Consider the following 22,156-nt stretch of genomic DNA (forward strand, 5'->3'; position numbering starts at 1 on the left):
TTTGTGTGCGTGGACGTGACGCACTCACAGAAGGACAATGGGGGACACTACTACTAAACCTGGACTAGTTATCTAAAGTGATTACCTATCCGCCTATTTGAGCTGGCCTCTTAAAGAGGGGAGGATCTAGAGAAAGGTATGTCTGGAACCTGCTTTTCCATGTAATCATGAAGGTGCAACAGACACATGGATGCATGTAACAGGCACACATTACGTGCATGAATGGACATGTGTACATGCACGGGAAACGTGGGTTTGCATTTATTATAATAACGACTCAGGTACAGTGCTACACGGTTTACTGGAGACTTTGCAGCATTCACTTTTCATTTAACCCTCACAACATTAGGGGGCATCATTAATCCCCACTTTACAGGTGAAAAAACTGCAGCTCAGAAAAAAATAACTTGCCCTGAATCTTGATGATGAGAAGCTATAAAACCAAAGATATTTATTCTAATTCTGGGCCTTTCTCATATTCAGCAAACACGTGATGGACACCCACTGTATGCCAGTAAAGCATTGTGGCCACAAAGATTGAAGACCTATTCTACTGCCCTCGGGAACTCACACCTAGTGGAAAAGAGAGAAATGACACTCCTGTAGAATATAAACTCTGTAGTCAGCCTGAGGCTTAGTGAAGGCTTCCAAAAAGAGCAGACACCCAGGTGGCATCTTGAAGGACAAGGAGAATGACATCCTTCTACCTTATGGAAAAGGAGGGAGGTGTGCAGCAGGCAGAGGGACAACACGTGCAGAGACATAAAGGCAAAAGAAACTGGGCTGTTCAACACAGTTCAGCAGAGCCAGGGCTCAGCATGTGTGAAGGGAAAGTGGTGAGAAAGGAGATGTTACGTTAGGAGCGTCACATGCTCGCATTTGGGTTTTCCTGAAGTCTATGCAGAGTGAATGGAAGATTGAGAGTAGCGACATGACATGATCCAACTGCATTATATACAGACGACACCGGCTGCTGCGAGCACAGACTGGAGAGCACACCGGCAGCAGGAGAAATAATGGAATGACGCAAACTCAGCACCTGTCATCACTGAGGCAGGAGGCAGACAGGGTGGATTTGAAAGATACTAGGAGGACGTGGTGGCAGCTGCCAGGCTACGGCCCAGCTCCTGACCGATGGTGGTACCATTCACAGAGCCTAGGAGAACAGACTATGGGTGGGCAACAGGGACGAGAAACGCATTCCGTTCTGAGCGCGACGAGGTTTACAAACCTAAGCACATCTACTTAGGACGTGAAAATGTCCTCCAGCAGGCGGTGGGATATTTGGGTCTAGCACTCCTAGAAGAGGTCTGAACGGTAGAAAAATATGCCATCAACGTCACGTGAAACCATAGAATGGCTAATAAAAACAATAACGATAATAATAATCATTGCTAACACGCATCTAGTACTTACTACATACGTGGCACTGTGAAAAGCACTTTTAGTAGATTTTCTCATTTAATCCTCATAACCATCTCAGGAAGTATTTAGATTGACTATAGCCCAGGGAGAGGTTTTCATATAGGAAGAGAAAAGGTCCAGAACAGGACCCTGAGGATGAGGTTTAGGAGGAATGGGCGGAGAGCTCTTTGTACTCTATTGCACAGCTAGAGTTGCAACGAACACCTTACATAATCGCCCAGATTCAAAGGTGGAAGGTGGGTATCCTTGCTCCGGTCCTACCTAGGACAACAGCCTGCAGCGGCTGTCTGGGCTGGGTGGCCCACTGCCACAGGCCTAAGGGAGACCCCCCTCAGCCCTGGTGCTATGTGGGGTTCTTTTAGCCTCCAAGTTGTCAAGGTCCCCCCGCCTGCAGGTGAGAGAGGGAGAGACTGCTTCAGTGCAGAGAAGCTGCCTGTTGCGCTACACGCCCACGGGAAACACATTACAACTGTCCCTCTGAAACACTCTGGATTCCAGCCAGGCAGCACCACCAGGCTCATCAAGGTCCACCAAGGCAGGAGAGAGCACCCACACTTAATTTCCAACATGGCAGACAGTTCCCCACATCCTTATCTCACATCGAGAAGGTGCTTCCCCAAAGCAAGCAAGAGCCGCTTTACCATCTTACTATTAATGCTGGGTAATTCCTTTGTTAGCTCTTCCACCTGCCCCCAATGTTGATAATTTGGGAGTGTGTTGTGTGAGGGAAAAGGATCAGTGAAATATTAGTCTGAACATTGGCTTTACTTTACAAATTTGTTAATTATTGTTGTGCCTCTTTATTAAGTCTGATCATGGATTTCTACCTCTAAAGAGACTCTAAAGACCCGTGAGACTTGTGGCTGTATCCGCATTAGAGGACCCGTAACCTTGTCCCAAAGCTCTTTGTGGGCTCGCCGCCCACAAAATAGAGCAGGAACGTTTAAAGAAGCGCAGCACAAGTGACACGGTGCTGACTTGGAGTTTTGCTTTAAATTTGTACTCCTGTACCCAAGACCATTATATTCTGGTCTGGGTATTGCTGTTCTGAATGAGAAAGTGGGGTGAGGAGTGTGGATGGCTGGGTGGTAGAAGGAAATATCCTAGAGACTTGACCCATGCTCACCTGGCCCGTCTCTGCAATAATTTTCACGGAGTATGGCAATGAGCAAGAAGCCATCCTGGGCTCTCTAGCTGTGCGACTGGGGGTAATCAGCTCTCTGGGCTCGTGTGCTCATCTGCAAGAAGGGGCAGAAGCAGCTCTAAAGAACTATGCAGGTTTAACATTCACTGATTAACTTATTAACTTAATACAAGAATAAGCAGGGTGTCGGCGTTGGCTCTGTTGCTTCTGCATCTGGCAGGGGTCAGGGACTCACTGTATGCTGATACACACAACAGCATCAGAAAATATAAAAACAGAAATTGGGTTTGTGAACCAACAGATTACCAAGATTAAAAATTAATAACATAAGTACATGCGTATGCATACGCACAAATATATAATACACACATATGATAAAAATTAAAAACGTGTATATATAGAGAGAAATAAATCCAGAGAAATTGACTGGTCAGGACATGCAGCAGGTTGATGGCAAAGCCAGGTGTAAAGTCCAGATCTTCTAACTGCTTGTCAGGTAATTTGCCCACCGGTCTGGGTATGTAAGTCACATAAGTCACCAGACACTGGAAGATTTGATGAGATTCATGTTTAACCAGCTCCATGTGCGGCGGTGTGTTTCCTTCCCCCACTATCATCAGTAGCGCATTAGAAAAAGCTGCATGTTCTGGCGACGGCATGGATCTTCTGTTAAATGGGAGCTCCCAAGAATTTACCCCTACCTTTAATACTAACCCTACGTGTAAATGTGCTGAAGGAGAAGAGCCTGAGATCATTTTTCAGAGGCGACAGCAATCCATTTAACAGAAGCAGCGAGAAGAGACGAAATGATCCAGCTTCTCCTTCCACTGAGGGCGGTGAGGGGCAGCGAGCTCTTAGGCATCAGCCTGGGAGAGAGCGCACCTCCCCAGCTCCATCCTAGCCCACGCCCTGGGCTAGTAACTACCTCGTCAGGGCCCAGCTCACCTTCCGGGAAGTTCACAAGTTGAAACTAGATCATTTTAATGACCCCTCACGTTCTGAGATTTCACCTTGAGAAATTCCCGAAGCAAACCGCCTGAACTTTGAGCCAACTGTCCCTTGCCTCTCTCTGCTAGGTTATTTAAAGAACTGCGATAGTGGTCTCCTATTGTTTAGCAGTAATAATAATTTTAACATGGCTGTTAATGAGGAAGAGGAGCTTTCCACCTAAATCTTGTTTAGACTGAAGTAAAAGGTAAACTGAAGCCAGGTTTGCAGGCTTTTGCCTTCCCTTCACTTCAATATCCATTAACTACTGAAGAGCCCTGACCTAAGGAGAGCGAGGCGCTGAGGCCTGAGGACTCAGCTGGTGGAACGTGACAGTAAGGGCGCGCTTACCAGCAGGAAACTTACCTGCTTTTGCAGGTAAAATGCCAGAAGCGACCTGGCGCTTCTGCTCTGGGTCCCCGGGCGAGTCACGGCTCTGCGGTCCCCACAGCCCCTTCCCGGGCGAGCATCACATCCCGAAAGGTCGTGGATCGCCTCGCAGCCTCCTCGCGAGCCCGTGGCTCCCTCCCACTGGGGGAGAAAACCAGAAAAGCCTGGGGTGAGGGCGGAGCGGGGATGGACAAAAAGGGAAGGAGGAAAATGCTGCGAAACGTGTTTTGGCAGGTCCGGCATTCGGAGACTGCCATGTGCGCTCCATATTGCGCAGCCCCGGTCTTTGATGTTTTTCCTGAAAGTAGAGACATTATTCTTTCTCCAATTGCGCCTGAGCCCCACAGACAGGAAAACAGCGAGGCCAGGGCGCGGGCCCCCGGTAGGCCGGCCACGTGGACCGAGGCGCTGTCCCAACGCCCGCGGCCCCGGGCTCTCCCGTCGCGGACACCGGCCCGGCTGGACCCGCGGCGTCCTGCCCACGGCGGTTAGGAGTTAGGAGTCACCTCAGGACCCTCGTCTCTTTGGAGTTAACCGAATGGCCCCCCACGGGCCCACTGTCAAGTCCTCCTTCCTTTTGCCTCCCTCTACCCGTGGCCGGACGGCACGGCGGCCTTCCGAGGACTCTAAATCCGCTCGGGCTCCTCCCGGGGACGGGGAGGCCCGGGCCGCCACCGGCCGGGACCCAGAGGCGGGAAAGTCCCCGCTGCCGGGCAGGAGGGCGGCGCGGACGCGGTCGCAGGTCTCGCGCGACGCGAGGCTTCGATAACCCCAGCGCCTCGCAAGTGGGCGGGGCGGGGAGGGCTCGCCCGCGAGAGCAGCGATGTCTGAGCTCCCGCCGCTTCCGGGTCTCCACGAGCTCTTCCGGGGTGCGCGCCACGCGGACGGAGTCGGCGCCTGTGGATAGCTACAAGTGTGTAGCGGAAGGTTAGCGCCGAAAAAGAGCTGTAACAACCTTAGCCGACAGTAACGTCCGGGTGGGCGACACCAGGACCCCTCCAGTGAGTCACGATCAAGCTCCAGTGCTCAAGCAAGTCAGCGTCTGCTCTCCGCCCGCCCAGAGAAGGGGGATCCGGGAAGCAGGGGACCAGGGCGCGACCTCAGCATCCCCGCCCCCACCCGTGGTCGCGAGTACTCGGGCACGGCCCGGGCGCCCCATTAGCTAGCCTAAATTCACTGGGCGCAGAAGACACGGCTTTTCTGCACTCTCGCCTCCGGGAAGGTCTCTGCTCCTGGTTGTCTGGAGTGAGTCTGGCCTGAGTGTGAATTCGGTCGGGCGGGCTCAGCTAACCTCGAGCCTCGAGGGTCAGGAGAGGAACACTGTCCGCAGAAGTCATAATGATTCCCTGTCCGTTCAATGGGTCAGCTGAAGCGGGCTCCCTCGTGTTTGGGCGCTGTGTTGAAAGTGGGAGCAGATCCTCCTGAGGTGATCTCCTTTGTGAGCCTGAAATTAACTGGACACACCTGGCGCCTTTACTTACAGTTGCTGTCAAACAATTGCTCCTTTTCCTTCAGAGCATGCGTCTGTCAACCAGGATCAGTTGTCTCAGGGCCTACTGTGTGCTCAGATCTTTACCAGCCCCTTCTGGGGATACCAGGCCACAGAAGGCCAGTTACCTGCCCGTGAACCTGGCTCAGGACTTGGGAATTAGCGCGTTAGTGGAAGAAAGGGAGGGGGCACATTAAAATTACTTATTCTGCTGCACTTTTTTTCTGGAATGACTCAAAGTCACCCAGAGAAGAATATAATATTGCACGCCTGGCCTCGGGCTCGGCTTCCTTTTTCTGACCCTTCCTCAACCCGGCTTTCCCTCCTCAGGAGATGTGGAATTCCCCCTACGAAGGGTGCGTGGGGAAAGAGCCAGCCCAGGTAAGTATGGGAGCCACATGGTCTCGGGAATGGACAAAAGGAAATCATCGCCAAATGCAACCAGGCAGGTGGTGGGTAGATTGAAGCAGAAAGGGAATAGGAAATGTGAATAACCCCCAAGGCAGCAGACTCCGGTGGTGAGGTGTGAGAAACAGTCAACATTTGGAGCTCTGGAGTCAGAAGATTTTTGGCAGCTGTTAGATAACTTCCTGATCTGCAGTAAAGTTCACGTGACCCAGAGGATGTTTCCGCAATTCCGTTGCCTGGCTACCTTCCTCTCTTTCCAAGTCTGCAAGCTTAAGAGATTTTACTGGGTCCCAGTTGAGTGGTGGTGCTGGCCAAATACGGGCCCAGGAAGGAGTCCTGACCTCCTACAGGGGCAGCCCCAATCTCACTCACCTGTTGCCTACCCAGCTCAACTGCAAGGTGACATAGAAGCCCCCATTTCGGAATGGGGGATCCAGGCGCCCCCGTTTCCAGCCGCCAACCTGTCGGTGCTGGACACTCCACAAACTGTCCAAACTGAACATTTTTTTTTCTATTTATGTATAGTTCCAAGCGTCTTCCACTGCCCCGGCGCCCTCCTGCCCCATCAGCAGGAGGAACGCGGTTTTCCATAATTAGGACCTGACCAGTATGGAAATACATGCAAGGTGTTTAATTTTCCTTAGTGAAAAAATTTTAAAAGGATCCTGGCCCGCAATGCAGGATTCCCTGGGAAGCAGCGCTCAGTTAGCGGGGCACAGCACCCGCCAATCCTGAACCCTTCTCTGCGTGGGCGAAGGTGGAGGAGGGGCTGAGGAGCCCACGCTCACGCGGCTCCCTACGGCCCAAATCCCTGGGTTCTTCCAGGGCCAGTGCAGTTGTCACCTCTTGGTCCCTGCGGCCAGCTGGCCCTCGCATCGTTCCCACTCCCAGGCCCCGTAGTCACGCACGTGGGGCCTGGCCCGCCCGGCAGGTGGATAGGAGCTCTTGCTCCACTGGCATCGTGAGTCCAGGTTTTTGCGCAGGTTCCGGCCGGCTTGGAGGGATCATCGTCCGGGGCGGTCTAATGTGGGCTTTCCAGACGTGCAGCGAGAGGGTTATAGAACAGGCTGGAGAGCAGTCGCAAGAAAGCAAGGATCAGACCTCGCCCGCTGGTCGGAGAATGTAAATTACGGGGCAAGGCGCTTGTGAGACCCAAGGGAAGGACTTGGAGACCCCAGAGTCGCGGGTCGGGGGAGGGAGGCCGTCGCTTAGGAAGCCACACCTCGCGGTGGGAAGAGGGGATGGCAGTTCCGTCACGTTTCCCGCGTTTCTAGGAAGAAAGGGCGGTGATTTCCCCGAAGATGAATAAATACACAGCGATGAGGATCACCAGGGCTAGGAGCCAGGAACTTTCAAACCCTTATTGGGCATATGTCCCCATTTTTCAAATGCAAAAACAAACTCGGCGAGGCCAAGATGCTGGCTCAAGATAATAAAGCCAGTAAGTCCAGAAGCCAGGACCCAGCCCAGGTGCACCTGGCCCCAAAATGCATTAAGGCACTTGCCACTCAGCCTCTGGCAAGGGGCTCAAGCTGGATCGTCGCTACGTTCCTAATTCTACAAGAGTCGCACATCTGTCCGAACTCTTGAATGCTTTTGGGGGCGGGGGGGCGGTGTCATCCTTAGCAAAGGAGAGATTTACTTTAAACCTGCCCCTCGGAGGGAGTGGGGGGGTAGTAAGTCTTCTTAAGTATGCCAGGGATGTCTTCTATTTCCGCCGACCATAAGCACGGTGTGGTCGAACCGTTTCACGTAAGTGCCTTCCAGCCCCGCGCCACTGCACACTCAGCAGCTCACAGCCCGCCGCCGTCGTGCGCCGCTCCGCCGGCACGGAGCGATGCCGAAGCAGCAGCTGGGGACGTTGTCGCCGGCGCCAGCCCCACTCACAGCCACCGCGCAGAGCGCAGCTGCACTGGCGTGCTCGCTTGGAGCCCTTTCTTTCTGGTCTTGGCTTAAGAGATCATCCTGATCGTGAATAACTGTAATAAGATCACTCTGGCCCCAGTTGTCCGGAACGGTGAGCAGCCCAGAGGCTCCCCTGCGACGGCCGGCGCGGGACCCCTCCGGTACCCGGTCGGGGAGGGCCTCGCCTGGACCTGCCCGCACCCCCCGGGGCTTCCCCCACCACCAGGCCGCGCCCCCAGCTTTCCTACCACCGCCCGTGGGCAGAGCCCTCCAGGAGGCCAGCCCCGCTGGAAATTGCCCTTCCCACGCAAAGAAGCCCGGAGATACTGAGCAAGGGAACTGCGCGCTAGAAACCGCGTGGAGAAACCCAGCGAAGTGGAGACAAACAAGCTTTAACTCGGGTTGTTGGAAACTCAGGCAGAATTCCGAAAGCCCTTCGATTTTTGTGCACAATTGTTTTCCTTTTTCTTTCCCTCTCTTACTACAGTTTCTGGTTCTTCTCATCTCCTTCTTGAATTTCTTGATTTTTAGAGTTTCCAGACGGCCAGAGTCCCTGACAGGCGAGGAGATTTCACTTCCGGGTCGCGGCATGCTGCGTGGAGGCGGGAAGACCAAGTTCAACTCAAATTGGCAACCTAGTCCCGGTCTCTGCTCAGCCTCTTGGACTTGGGGTTCCTAAAGTTGAGTGTGGCCCACCAGCCACAAGTAGGGGCAGAAACTATAGCAGAGGATGATAGAGGAGAAATACACCAGCGCACTGCGGCTTTCTAACTTGGTTTGTACTTGTCTATCAGCCTTGTCACCAGAGTCAGATCATCAATCACTGTTTATTAAACAAAATGGTGGGCTAGAGGGGCTAGTTACTACTTGGCGTTTAGGAAAGCATCATAGTCACTCCCTCTCCCCCACTCCCCCCATGACTGTAAAATGAATTTATACACCCTGCAGGGTTAAAAAATAAGGACCACTCATTTAGCTGCCTCCAAGCTTGGAACAGTGCTCCAGGGGAAATAAGGGTCCAGAGCTCTTCTTAGATTAACCAGAAATTCAGGAACTGCCCCAGAACTTCCCCTCCATGCCCGAAGGGAAGAGAGGGCTCAACAGGGATGCATATGGCTGCAGGGACCCTTTAAAACAATTTGTCCTCAGTGCCACCTGGTGTCGCTACTCTGTGCAGCGGACTGCCCTAAAGAGAACGATGTGGGCTCCTGCTCCATCATTCTTCTTGCCCAGGCTCAGCACCAGGAGAGTAAAGAAAGAGGGAAAGGAGAAAGTAAATAGAGGATGGAGAGGATCTGGGCTGGGACTGTCTTTGTAGGAGAAGAGGAAACAGAAAAAAACGCTTGCCTAAGCAACTCCCAATCCACAGTTGCCTCCCGCCACAGGCCGCACACTCTCCTTCCTTGCCTTCTGGCTTTGCCTGTTCTCACTCTCTCATCCTACCTTCCACACAAATGCCTCAAATCCAAAATCTAGGCGTTTTCTCAAGCAGTCACCAGACCACCTCTCTGCAGACGAAAGGGGAGTCCAGGACACCACGAGGCAACTACTGAAGGAGTGCTGGGAGGTGGAGGGATGCAAATAACAATGTTTGGGAGGTGGAGCTCCTGGGGTTTCGCTGCCAAAAGTTGACACGTGGGTTTCCAGAGCCCCACACTCAGTCCTTCCCCCAGCTTAGGGGTGGGTGGTCCCTTTTGCTCGCTGGACAGACTCTAACCTCTGGCCCTGACAAGTGGAGAAAGGGCAGAGGTGGCCCTTGGAAGTTAGGAACCGTGTTAATCCCTTCCCAGGCCTCCCCAGGCTGAAGGGGAGAGCTCTGGATTCAGTTGAGATATTAGCGGTAGAGCAGAAACAAGTCCAGTGAATCTGAGTTTAAATCTTCTCAATGCCAGTGTGGTGGGGCAAGAAAGTGACACTGAGGGACACGTGTGGTGGACTCTGGGCTCCCCTGGCGGAGTAAGAGAGTCTGGTAACTTTGGCTTTCATGGGTATTTTGGAAGAATAGGTATAAAGGCACTACAGCTTGTACAGTGCCCAAAGCTTTGAGTCCCTGCTCCCAAAGTTCCCATGGCCTCAGTCACCCTCTAGGAGTGCATATTACAGGCTCATGGAAGGCAGCTCAACTCCCACTCAAGGTCACCAGGAGACCTGGCCCAGGCTGCAGGACCCCTCAGTGTGTCATCAGCTCCCAGGACATTGCTAGAAGCACAGAATGGTAGTGAGGGGGCCTGGAGTTTGTTTGCAGGCACAGATCTGTGGCTCTGGCCAGGTCCCTCCTCTCTGCACCTCAGCTTCCTTGCAGTCACACAGGGTTTGGAAATACTCCTCTTACAGTTTGTGAAGATTAAACAACATGCAGCCTGCAAAACGCTCCACACATAACAGGCTCTCCTTAGAAGTTAGTTCCTCCCCTCACCCCACCCACCCCATCTCCCCAGGTAGAGGGCAGGCGGATTTCATTACCCCCCTTGATGGAAGAACTGAGGTGGGGTCCTGGAGGAGCAGCAGAGAATCACTCTTACCTTCCCCTAACTTTTCAGATTGAAGCCCCAGGGCCACCGGCCTCAGCCCTGCTCAGGTGGCAAACCCGGGCCCCTCCCGGCTCCGCAGCGCCCTCTAGGAACCCTGGCTCAGGAGAGGGCCGGGACCACGGTCTCCACCGCGCCAATCAGGGTCCAGTGCACTGAAACCGGACTCTGAGACCCCTTCAGCCCTTTGTCGGGGAGCGCGTGCCACTCCAGAGTCCACTCAACAGCCAAAGAGCTGGCGGCTCCTGTTGCGGGGAGCTGTAGCTCCCACGCCAGCCTGACTTGCCTTCTCCTCTGCTCTGAAGCTCTCCTGCCTGGGCGCTTGGCTCTAACTCCTCTACCCCGGGCCCCTCAGTGCCCAGATGCTAGGCCTTGGGCCCGGTGCTCCTGCAGGGAAGGCGGGACTTACGATGCAGGCCAGGTCCTTCTTCTTGTCTTGCTGGAGGCCCGGAGCAAGGCCTTGTTCACTGAAAAATCGCCCGTCTAGTCGCACATAATTTACCAAAAGTCGGGACAGTCCCCGCAGCCTTTTTGTTCCCACAACCGCTCCCTCCACCCCGCTGGAAGGCCAGGGAGGGTTAAGACCTCCTCCACACCTGTGCGCCCCTACCCAGGGGCCACCACCGGCACTGCCTTCCCGGGGTCTGGAGATAGATCCCAGAAGAGGAGAGAAGAAGGAAGCCAACGAGGCCTCACGCTGAGAGAGCCGGCATCGTTCCCATCACCAGGAGAAGCCCGATGAAGGCCGTGGTCCTGGGAGCCCTGGCTTGGTGCATGGAAGTAGTTAGCCGGCTCAGTGCTATCACTGCCTAACAGGGTGTGGAAAGTAATATGAATGTGAAATACTGTGGGAAAACGGAGAGTTTCCAAAGCAGGCAGCGAGGCCCCTCTGCGGGCTGGCCTGCAAGGCCCAGAGTCTCGGCTGCCCCACACGTGGCGCCAGGAGGCACTGCTGCGGGCAGGGACCGCAAAGGGGACTTGGGGGGAGGGAGTAGGGACCGGAGCGGGGGTGGGGCGCGCATCGAGACGGCGGGAGGGGCCGGGGGAGGGCAAGCTGACAGCACCCCCGCGAAACCTGGGTAAAGCTCCCGGCTCCTGACTGCCCAGGTTGACACAGGACGGCTTCACTACCTCCGCCCTAAATGTACGGAGAAAGACTTGGAGTTTTCAAATAGATAACCATAGGTTAGGTTAGTAAACAAGATTTTACTGGTTTTATGAGACAACCTATCCATCCACTAGGTAGAGATGCCAGGAGGTATGCGGGTGCTTTCTGCAGGAGGTGGATGGAGGTGAAAAGGCGAGGTCCTACTTGATGCAAATTTCTCCCATCGATTCCAGATCAAGAGCACATAAACCCGACCAGCGTTCCCAGGTGCCCTGCAGACAAGGACCCGTCCTCGCGGTCTGACCATAAGCCCCACGCCCGACCCACAGAGGCCTTCGGACTCTCCCAGCTCACAGGCCTCCCCAGTCCCTAACCGTCTGACGCCCGAACCACGGGCCGGCCTCACCCGGAGCCAGGCCACGGGCCGAGCCCCCGCGCGGCGTCGGCGCCCAGGCACCTTCTCCTCGGGCGAGGGCAGGGCCCTCCAGCAAGGCCTGGAGAAAGCCCGGGGCCGGGGTCTGCCCGCAGGGCCTAGAGCTACACCCCCTCCCCCCGCCCCAAGCCGGGTTCCGGACCGACGCAACGCGACCGGTCTGGCTGGAGCAGCATCGCGGCCCGGGAGGCCGAGGTGCGAAGGCTCCCTTTGGGCAGGTGCCCCTGCGTCGTCAGGCGCCTCGTCAGTTTGGAAACGCTCGTACCGCTCGCTCCTGTTTTCTGCTCTCGGGGCCTCGTGCCGGGCGAGACAGCCAGCCTCGCTCTGTCAACCCTTCCCGGACAGGACTGCAGCGGAGCCGCGGGGTGACGGCGCGGGCGGTGGCAGACGGTACAGGTTTGGAGACAGACCCGCAGCTCACTACTCTGAAGCACGAGGACTGAGCGTATTCACGAGGGGGTGGCCGCGGTCGCCCTGGTTAGCTCCTGCAAACAGCTCCACGCTCGGAGGGTAAACCCGAGCTCCAGGACCCGGCGTTGGCAGGGGCGCGGACGCAGGCGGAGGGGAGGTGGACGCGGGCGCGGGCGGGCGCGCGCTGGAGGGCCAGGGGCGCGCTCACGCGGCGGGAGGGTGGGGCAGCGGGGCCAGGGCCGCGCCCCCGGGAACACGGAGCTCGCCGGGCCCCAGCCTCCCGGTTCTGTCCTGGAAGCCCGAGCCTCGCGAGTCCCGCCCCGCGCGCTCCCTCCCGCGGCCGCGAAGCAGCGAGTGCGCTGCCGAGAGCGAGTCGAGTCCCGCGGCCCCGGCCTCCTCCCCGGTCTCCCCAAGCCTCCCGGCGCCGCGCCGCGGGCCTGCCTCCCCCGTGAGCTCACTTCCTCCCCGGCGGCCCCCGGAACCGCTCCCGGCCGGCGCGCGGGCCTGGGGCGCTGGGCCTGCTCCGAGCTCCTGGGCTCTGCTCGGGCCGAAGTCCGCGAGCTGCGAGCAGCTTGGCCGGGAGGAGAGGAGAAGTCGAAACGTCTGGAAAGAGGAAACGGCTTCATTCGTGGCCCAGCTCAGAGCGCGGGCCGAGGCCGCCCGCTGCCCCTGACTCGGCCCGGAGGCCTGCGTCTCTCTCCGTCCTTCTTTCTTTCTTTTTATTCTTTTCTTCTTTCTCCTCCGCCCCTGGTCACCTAGTTTCTCCTTTAGTTTTCACCTGTGTTTTAAAAATTCATATGCAGGCACGTTTAACAAGTAATTTCGCATGCTAAAGTCGGCAGCAGCGGAGGGAGAATTACAAATAGGCTTGGATTTAATTAGCTGGTAATTCTCCTCTCCTGCCCGTTTAATTAAACGGAGATGCTAGTGGTGCCTCAGGGCCCGCAAGTGACTATGACAAGCATATTTTACCTTTACATTAAAATGCTGTCCCCGGGGCGTAATCCCAGACCGGGCTCCATTTATTCGGATTTCGGACCTGAGCTCTGAGCCCTGAACACTGCTCCCCAGCCCTGGAAGGATGGCTTGTGGGCACTGTTTAGTTTCCCTGCTGATTTTTCATTTTGTCCGGTTCTGTTTCTGAGGCTTTAGGAAGGACCGCCCATGGCTCCCAAGGACCCTCAGTATCCGACCGGACTGCCTCCAGCCTCAGACCCCACCGAGAGCCACGTCCAGAGAATGAAATAATATTTTTAAAAGCGTGAATGTGGGCAAAACCAAGAGCCACCTCTTGGTTCCACCACGCAGAGAGGAGCCCGAACAGAATCTTCAGCCGGGACAGCGGACCGCATCTGGCGGCGGTGCGGGTGGACTGTTTCCCTGTAGAATCCAGCAGCCCGGTTTCGTGTTTCGTGACCGCGCCATGTCTCTCCTCCCGCGCTCTCCTCTCCCCCACCTCGCCTTTCTCTGTCGCAGTGATCGACCAGCCTCCCTTCCTCTGCGATTCCCTACGAATCGTTACTAGTCCCCTGGCCCGACCACAGCCCTTCTCCGGCCCAGGCATGCAGCCGCCAGGAGCCCAGTACCCGCCTGACAACTTCCAGGCTCTAAGGGAATCGCGTGTCCGTGTTGTCACCAGATCCACCAGCGCTTTTGATGAGAGCTGCTTCGCTTTTGGAAACATCACTCCCTCTTTTTTCCCAAGAGAGAAGAATTTCTTCTCCTGGACTGGCTTAAACACAGACACACACACACACACACACACAGACACACACACACACACACACAGACACACACACACACAGACACACACACACACACACACAGACACACACACACACACGACAAAGTATCTGTGTTGTGAAAACATCAGCCTCTGACAGCTGTCTTGGAGTCCAGTAAAGACTTTCAGGAAATACGAAGATAGGCCTCCAGTAACCCACCCCCAGACTATCATTTCCCTGGCAACCTTTCTTCCCGCCTGGTCCTCTACATCATTTTTTTTTTTTCTTCAAAACTTTTCCTACCGCCATCTCCTCCTTATTTATACCTTCATCTTTCTTAAAGGAGAGATCCCTGGAAATAACTATCTAAGGAGAGCAGAGGAATCCACCACCCCCAGTTTCACTCATTAGTGGCACATGCTGGCCAGGAACCAGGAGCATGTTTGAGTCTGAGTCTTCTCATCTGTAAAGAAGGGGTTAGAACTCCCAAGACCCATTTCCACTCTTAAATGCTATACTGTTAAGACAAAACTTTTCTTCTGTATTTCTGAACGATTAAAAAAATATATATATATAATACACACACACACATATTCCAACAAGGTACTGTGTCAAGAAGACCAGGACATTTTAAACTTCTGCCAGTGCCCTCTTTGGCCTTCCCAGACCAGCCTTCCCTGCAGGCATGAAAAGAGCCTCAGGGTGGAGAACACCAGGGGTAGGTCTCCTGATCACAGCCGCCATCCAAGACCACTTATGGTCACATGACTCATTAGGACCCTTAATCCTCATCTGACCTGCCGATTCAAGCACCGCCAGTGAAACCTCATAAAACTGGTCAAGAGGCTGGCCAACATATGCACACATTAAATAGAGTTATGTGAGCCTTAGGATTCCAGTCTGATGAACAGCTCCAGAGCTGTAGAGGGCAGGGGTTTGGGGTCCTTTTCGCCTACCAATGCCCTTTGGTCCTACCAGGACATCATTTGAACTCAGTGGGTGATCTGAAAGCTACCCCCCTGCAGAAGGTGGCTTAACCACAGTAACTAAGGCTAAAACCTGCCAGTGGGTCCCTAAGAGGGACAGGCAGGAATCTGTTCAGAAGAGGAAAAGAGAATCAGCAGTGAGCTTTTATTGTTATTATTGCATCTAGTATTACTATGAGAGAGGGGCAGGGAGAATCCCAAAGTGAAAGAAGAGAGATTTTTGGCATTAATGGAAGGTGTGGATACTTAGCAAGCCTGTCCCTGAACACACACACACACACACACACACACACACACACACACACACACTCACAGTAATAGCTATAGATGCTTTCAACCCCACTGACAAGGATAAGGGAAGGCATGGTGAGGAGGAGTGTGGGCTTGAGCCAATTTAGCAACTGCAATTCTGGCCAGGTACCAAGAAGTCACAGAACACCCCAGATAGCAGAACTGGCCCCATCTCTGGCAGGGGCCCCTATGCATGGCACTTTTCCTACAAGGCATGTCTTCTTCTCCATCTGCATCTGACTCCTAGATAGACGATGGTCAGGGTCAGTCACTGTTGGACAGCAAGGCCACTTGGCCTCTCTGAGAACTGCCCTGATAAAACTGATGTAACTGGAGGTACCATCTGCTGTGTATAGGGAGCAATTAACCCTGGCTTTATTTCTGTCTCGTTGAATTGTAAAGGACAAAACGCCTGAGGTCTATCAAGTCTACGTATACTAACTTATTACACTGCAGGATTTAGCTCAGCTGTTTTAAAACACAGGTGCATTTCCCAATCACTCCCCCGCCACCCTCCCCTGCATTTATAACCCATACAAAATATCTACAGGCTAGAACATGGCAAAACCTCTCTGAGTAGGAAGAAATTTATTTGTGATTTCCTTGGTGCGTAACAATTTAGTCCTTTTAAATTTGACCGGGGGTGTGTGTGTCACCTTTGGGGACCCACCAAAAAAGGAGAAGCCACATTCCTACAGTTCTAAATGTGATAACCTCACTCTTTCTGCTTGCTTTTCTTCCTTTCCTTCTTCCCCTTCGCCTTACTCTTTGGATTCAGCAACAGAGAAAAGACAATCCAGTTTGGAGCCTTAGGGATCATTTGTTCTGCATGTGCCCTGTCTTCCCTTTCCCATCTATTTTAAAATTGCAATCGGGAGGCATCTCACACCCTAACCAGATTTGAGCCTCTTCAAGTTCTTCAAAGCTTCCAGAGATCTGCCCCCATCCCCCAATCCCTCCTGATCAGCAGAACAGATACAAATGGAGTAACTTGCAGCCTTCCAGATCCATAGCAATTCTATTCCTATTTGCTTTCTATGCATTAGGAAGCTCTAGAGGAATATGCAAGAAATTAATAACAATGAGAAAGAAACTGGACAGATAAAGGCTATTCACACAGACATTTTGTATATTTTCGAACCAGGAGAATGTACTGCGAATTCATGAGAAATCAACTGATCAGGATATATATGAGAGACATTAGGTTTTGAGTACATTTAGACATGATATCACACCTTGAGAAGGAGGATCTAGAGGCCATCTATGGAGAATATGGGATTGAAAAACATGTAATAAAACTTTCTCTTTTGCTCAATGGGTCATAGGTTGGAAATCTGACTAGAAAATAATATTTTAATGCAGAAATATAAAACTTTAGGCGAGGCAGAATGTACACTACTCCTCGCCTGTTCTCAGATGGGAATATTTGCCAATTGAAAGCCATTTGCCCCTCCAGTTAAGCCAGGTTACTAGCAACACTGACTTGCAGGACTGGCCAAACCCTCAATTCTAGGTGGAAAGGCTGAGCTAGAACACAACTGAAGAAGAAAGATTGACGCTTCCTAATAGATGCTTGAAAATGGACAATTTCTTGTAAAGGAGGACAAGACCCTTCCCTAGAAATGGCTGCCTGTCAGCCTACTTCCGCCTTACCCCTCTCGGGGTGGGCTGAACACTTCACCCTAGGACATCTGCCCATTTCCCTAGGCTTTAACCAGCTGCAAAAGTTCTTGTTAGGCAAATTCTACTCAGGAAGCCTAAATCAAAAAGAAAGTAAAAATTCCCTTAGTGATGTTAACTCAGAAACTAATGGATCAACTCAGCAGTGAGTTGAACAATCAACCCACTCCACCCCCAGATCATTAAATGGTCCCTGGATGCCAATAAAACTGCCTTGCTCTTTAAAAAATATGCAAATATGGATAAACAACAAGATCCTACTGTATAGCACAGGGAACGCTATTCAAAATCCTGTGATAAACCATAATGGAAAAGAATATGAAAAAGAATATATATGTATAACTGACTCACTTTGCTGTACAGCAGAAATTAACACAACATTGTAAATCAACTATACTTCAAAAAAAAATTTAAATATGCAAATAACTCCACGCCCACTGGGGACCCATCCCATCAGCTCACACTAGAGTTTACACCACCTGCAGTTTTTCTGGTGGCATTAACTCCCGCTAGTAAACAACTTAAACCATTCCTGTGGCAAAGGCCAATTGCAAAATGAAAGGGACTTTTAAAACCTTTTATGTAAAGGTATGGTATATGGAAAATCACAAGGGGGATTATCTTCGTTCTACCCACTCGTGTTAATAAACAATCCTCCCCTAAACACAAAATCGGACCCTCTTTTCCCCACGAAAACAGGTGGTTAACTATGTGATTTCTAAGGAGGAAGTCGGTTATATCGAAAAATGGGAGAGATTTCTGAAGAGGTACTAGGAAAAAGAGCAGGGCGATGTTTTTGAGACCCCCCAAAGGTGGTATTTGGGGGAAAAGGTAGGGCAGGAAGGAAGGGGAGGGAGTTGAAAGAGTCCTTGGTTTCCCCAGCTGTTTGCGGCTGTTGGAACATATGAAGCCAGGGTTTTCCAAAGATGACAAGGGATAGAAAGTACAATTCTCCCCCCTCCCCCTCCCCCCCTCCCAGGCAGGCCTTCCCCCCAATGAAGATATAGCTTCAGGCTGGAGACTTTTCCTTCTTCCACAGGGAATGAGCCGAGGTCACTTGGAACAAAGTCTCAACATTTAGTTTAAAATAGCAGAGTGATTATGGAAGCAACAAAAGGAGTCAAGGTATTTGTGCTAAAAAACCCCCTTCAATCTCAGGTCTGGCTGGCAGTGGGAATATCCAAACGGGTTCTTCATATTTCACGTTTTATAGACAGTCTTTTCCCTAAAGGATATACTTTCATTAGGTCATAAATGCACCAGCAGATGAGAGAGAGGCAGAAGGTGTGTGTGTGTGTGTGCGCGCGCGCGCGCGCGCGGATCAGCGGGGTCTTGGTGGGAGGCGGGGTCCCGGCGTGGGGGGTTCCGTGCCACGCGGTCCTGCGGGCGGAGGTCAGGGACCGCGAGTGGAAGCAGCCGTTGGAGACGCTTCCTCTCTGCTGCTTCGCTTTCTTAGTTCTTAGTTTCCGGTGGGTCCACCGAATCTTCTAACTGCCCAAGGTCCAAGCATTTACTCACCACAGGCCACAGAGAGGTGGGGGAAATGACGCGCCTTTTCAAGAGAGTTTGTTAAAATTTTAACTCGGTGAAGTTTACTTGTTGGGGCCTCAGGGCCAGAGCCTAGGAGGGAGGGAAAGGGGTTTTCTGGCGACTTTCACTTCCCGCTGGACCGGGTTGGAGAGGTTTACCTCCCCCAGCACCCAAGGACTGCGACAAGGTGCCCTGCTCCAGACAGGAGAGGGCTCTGCAGACGGGAATCGCCCGTCGCCGACGGCCACTTTGGCTTCTTTCAGTCTATTTCTCCAAGTGAGTCGGTGTTACGCAACCAGCATCAGTTCACCGCCTATATCGAGTCCCGGAGAATTAAATCCGCAGCACTGATTTCACACTTAGAAGTTGGTACCAGTTTTGAAATTATTGTAAAATGCCACCTGGATGATATATCGTCTGTCTAGGCCAGATTAGCAAGCCACGAGCGCATACTCTATGTTTAAATCACACCCCGAAACGCGGAGAAAATGTTTCAATAGGGATCTACACGCAACAGAGGGAAAGTGGAGCAATAATTATTTCCCTCTTTTTTTGATTTCCTGTTTCTAAAGAAAGCACTGGTATCAAGGACGAGTTAGGTAATGTGAACTAAAAGGCTAGCAGGTCGCTGTCGTTTAAGCCCAATCACAGTTCGTAGTTCAAGGAAAACTGCCTTTAATTGACACCGTGTATATATTCCTCTGCTACTCTCGGGCTCCCCAGTCAGGAACGCCCCCAAGAGTATTTATTTCCAGGGCTGGAAACAAAACAACTAACCCGGTCTGCTGCGTAAGAGAGCGTTCCAAGATGGACTGCCGGAGAAAGGCTTTTTGACCCCTGTGGAAATTAGTCATATTGACAGACGCCCGGGGAAGGTAAATTACCCCGCGCGCTGACGTTATGCAGAAGCGCGCCCGGTTGCGCCTCCGCCGCGGCGCCCGCCGGGCCAGAGGCTCTCAGTTGGTTTCTCCAGATTCCGACAAAGCCCCGCTCTGCTTCTCTGGGCCTGGGATTTCAACGTGAAGAAGGCGATGGAGAGAGCGGTAAAAAGATGCTAGAGAGGGCAAGAGAAAACCAAAAACAGTGGAGGGGAAGAGACAATGCTGTGCGCCCGCGGCACGGGCAAGCTGGATGGAGACCCGGAGAAAAGGAGCAGAGTCCGCAGGGGAGGGAGGGAGGGAGGGAGGAGGCGGGAGGGAGAGGGTCGCGCGGCTCCCGGCTCCCAGGTCCGCCACTTGGGAGGTCCCGGCCCCGGCGCAGGCCCGGCCAAACGTCCCCCCGGGAGGCTCGCGGATCGGGCGGGGTCGCAATTACACCTCGGCTCCAGGCGAGGACTTAAAAACCAAGTGGCTGGGGCTGCAGTCTGGAAACAAGGCCCTGCGGTCATCAGAGCGTCGGCGGGGGGGGGGGGGGGGGGGCCGGGCCCCGTGCACTGAAAACTTTTACAGGGCATGTGGGTACAAGAAAAAACAAACCCCAAATAAACCACTTTTATCCAGCGTGGGCCGTGAAAATAAAAGCTGCCTTCTGAAGGGGGCGAGCGGGAGTTTTGAAATTCAGTGTGTGTTTTGCTCTTGTATAAAGAGTTTTGTGATTTTACCTGATAACCAGGGAGAATGGTAGGGGAAATAACTGAGAGATTTTTTTTTTTTTCCGGGAGAGGGCTGTAATAGGGGTTCACAGGTTTCTCCCAAATCATCTTGTGTCCCCGGACTGCAAACAACTGCATACATCCATATGGATGATTACACACAGTGTGGCGGGACCCTGCGAGACCGGGTTATTGTTGACATAAAATAGGATCTAGTGGTCCTACCTCTCTGCTTTCTCAGATTGAGTCTGCAGAGAGGGCAGAATGGAGAGCGTGAAAAGCGTGGCATCTGATTTTACCAGAGATTGGACCCGAAGGCTTGGCTACAGAAGGCCCGGGTCAGGGCTCAAAGACAAGGAGAAAGTTTCCCAGAGGCTGCCGGGCGGGCGCCCAGCTAAGCCCGAGCCGGGCCCTCGAGGTGCAGAGGGCGGTCCCTTCAGGGCAGGCCGGGGCTGGGGGTGGCCGCCAGCTCTCCCCCACCCCCAGCACCTTGGGCCTCATGTCTGCGGTATTTTTAGCTCCTCTCTCGGTTCCAAAGAGACTCTTTTGAAAGCCAAACTGAGGCTCTCCAAGCTGGGAGGGGCGGTGTGGGAGTTGGTGGAGGCGGCTGCATGGGTATTTTGATGGAGAGACCAGTGTCTTATCTTTAAATTAAAGCAAAACTTGTTCTCTCCAGGTCTCTGTTCTTCCTTCCTTTTCTCTCTTTCGCCCCCGGCCCAGGCCCGTGGGAACACGCCGAGTGCCCCAGTTAAGAGGATCGTGGGGTAGGGATGGGTGGGGTCTAGAAATTCGAGCAGAATCGGTTGCCGCGCGCGCCCCGCTCCGCCGTTCACCCCCCTCTCCAGGCCTAGGCACCCTCGGGAGGGGCCGGCACCGGGCTAGGAATCTCCATCGCCTCCGAGGAGGTAGCGACGGGGCTGTTTAATTTTTAAATAAAGGTTTAACATAAGTCCAAATGTTTCTGCAATGGAGCTTCCAACCCGAAGCATGTCCCGGAATGCGAAACTTGGGGCGCGGACCTGCAGCCGGCCGCTCTCAAGTGGGCGGATGTAGATTGCGTGGAAAGCTGGGACTCGCTGCGCCCCCTCTCACCTGCGAGATGCCCCAGTCCAGCTTCCGCCGCCGCATCTCCCCACGCCGGATCACGCGGAGCCCCGGAGGCTCGCGAGGCGGCCTGCACGCCCTGCCCGGTCCCGGAGGCAGCCCCCGCCCCCTTCCCGGGCTTGGCGCGGCCCCTGAAATTGCCGGGGCTGGCGGGACGGCGCTCCGCCGGGGAAAACGGGCAAGGCAAGCAGGGGGCCAGGCCGGGTGCTCTCCGCTTCCTCCTAAGGTTCAATCCTCGCTCCCCCCGCCCCCCAGCTTTCCCCGTGCCGTCCACCCCGGCTGCCTGGGGCGCTCCGAGTTGCCCCCAAGTTTTAGACGCCGCGCCCCTACCCACCGGATTGCCTTCAGGGCCCCTTGGTGCTGAGTCGACGGCGCGGCGCTGGGCCGGGCGAACGGGAACCACCAGGCTCGCCAGGTCTGCGCTCTTAGCAGCCGGGTAGCCCTTCGGGTCGAAGGTGCTCAGTGGAGAAGGAAGTGCAGAGAAAAAAGAAGGGGGGGGGGAGCCTAAGCTACAGGCACGCACGCGAAACCAACTGTGGGGTTGGACTTTTTCAGTTTCACACGAAGCGACCTGGAGTATCTGGAGAAGGTTTTTGAAGACGTTTAGGAGGGAGGGTGAGTTTTCTGCTGAGAAACTCAATCTGCCATACAGTAGCGGCCCCATCTGGGATCTGTCACTGCTGACAGCACCACAGGGCACAGCCGTGATCTTCTGCACAGCCTGCACTCCCCGAAATACCCTCCTTAATCAAAGGATGTCTGCACGCCGGGGCTCAGCTGACCGCGCCGGGAGCAGAGCGGCCGGCGAATTCCACCCGCCCCACCCCCCGCCCGTCCCCTCCCCACGGACAGAGCCCCGGCCCCTCTGTCTTCCCAGCACATTAATTAAAAGCGGAAAATAGACAGAGGCTGATGTCATTGCTCTCAGAAGATCATAAACGTAAAAGAGTCATCCTGTGAGAATCCCTGAAAATGACTTTAATGAATAATTTCAGAGACAGTTATGGCTTTGGGTGATTACT

General features: G+C 53.7%; 1 protein-coding gene and 1 long non-coding RNA gene across 17 annotated transcripts in view; one reads left to right on the forward strand and one right to left on the reverse strand.

Moving 5' to 3' along the window:
- LOC130708332 (uncharacterized) overlaps positions 1-21,843 on the reverse strand; it is an 86,552-nt gene extending 64,709 nt beyond the window's left edge. For 5 of the 15 annotated variants that reach the window (XR_009008551.1, XR_009008550.1, XM_057547806.1 and 2 more), the window contains exons 1-2: positions 21,469-21,830; positions 3,923-4,087 (exon numbers count right to left, since the gene is read on the reverse strand). Coding sequence is in view for 11 of the 15 variants with exons in the window: in XM_057547806.1 (XP_057403789.1) it covers positions 3,923-4,087; positions 21,469-21,798 (495 nt within the window). In the remaining 4 variants the exon portion in view is untranslated. Of the gene's footprint in view, positions 1-2,551; positions 2,664-3,922; positions 4,088-4,452; positions 4,695-12,082; positions 12,689-21,122; positions 21,398-21,468 lie in introns of those variants that run through there. The other 10 variants (XR_009008553.1, XR_009008552.1, XM_057547812.1 and 7 more) reach the window with 9 other exon arrangements.
- On the forward strand, positions 4,814-8,620 carry LOC103020576 (uncharacterized). 2 transcript variants are annotated; one of them, XR_009008556.1, is made up of 3 exons: positions 4,814-5,191; positions 5,766-5,816; positions 8,280-8,620. It is a non-coding gene; the product is annotated as an uncharacterized LOC103020576 (long non-coding RNA). The 2 variants fall into 2 exon arrangements; XR_451995.2 differs by having other exon boundaries at positions 4,814-4,947.
- Positions 21,844-22,156: the final 313 nt, after the last annotated feature.

Source organism: Balaenoptera acutorostrata, chromosome 6, assembly GCF_949987535.1.
Source record: "Balaenoptera acutorostrata chromosome 6, mBalAcu1.1, whole genome shotgun sequence".
NCBI lineage: Eukaryota > Metazoa > Chordata > Mammalia > Artiodactyla > Balaenopteridae > Balaenoptera > Balaenoptera acutorostrata.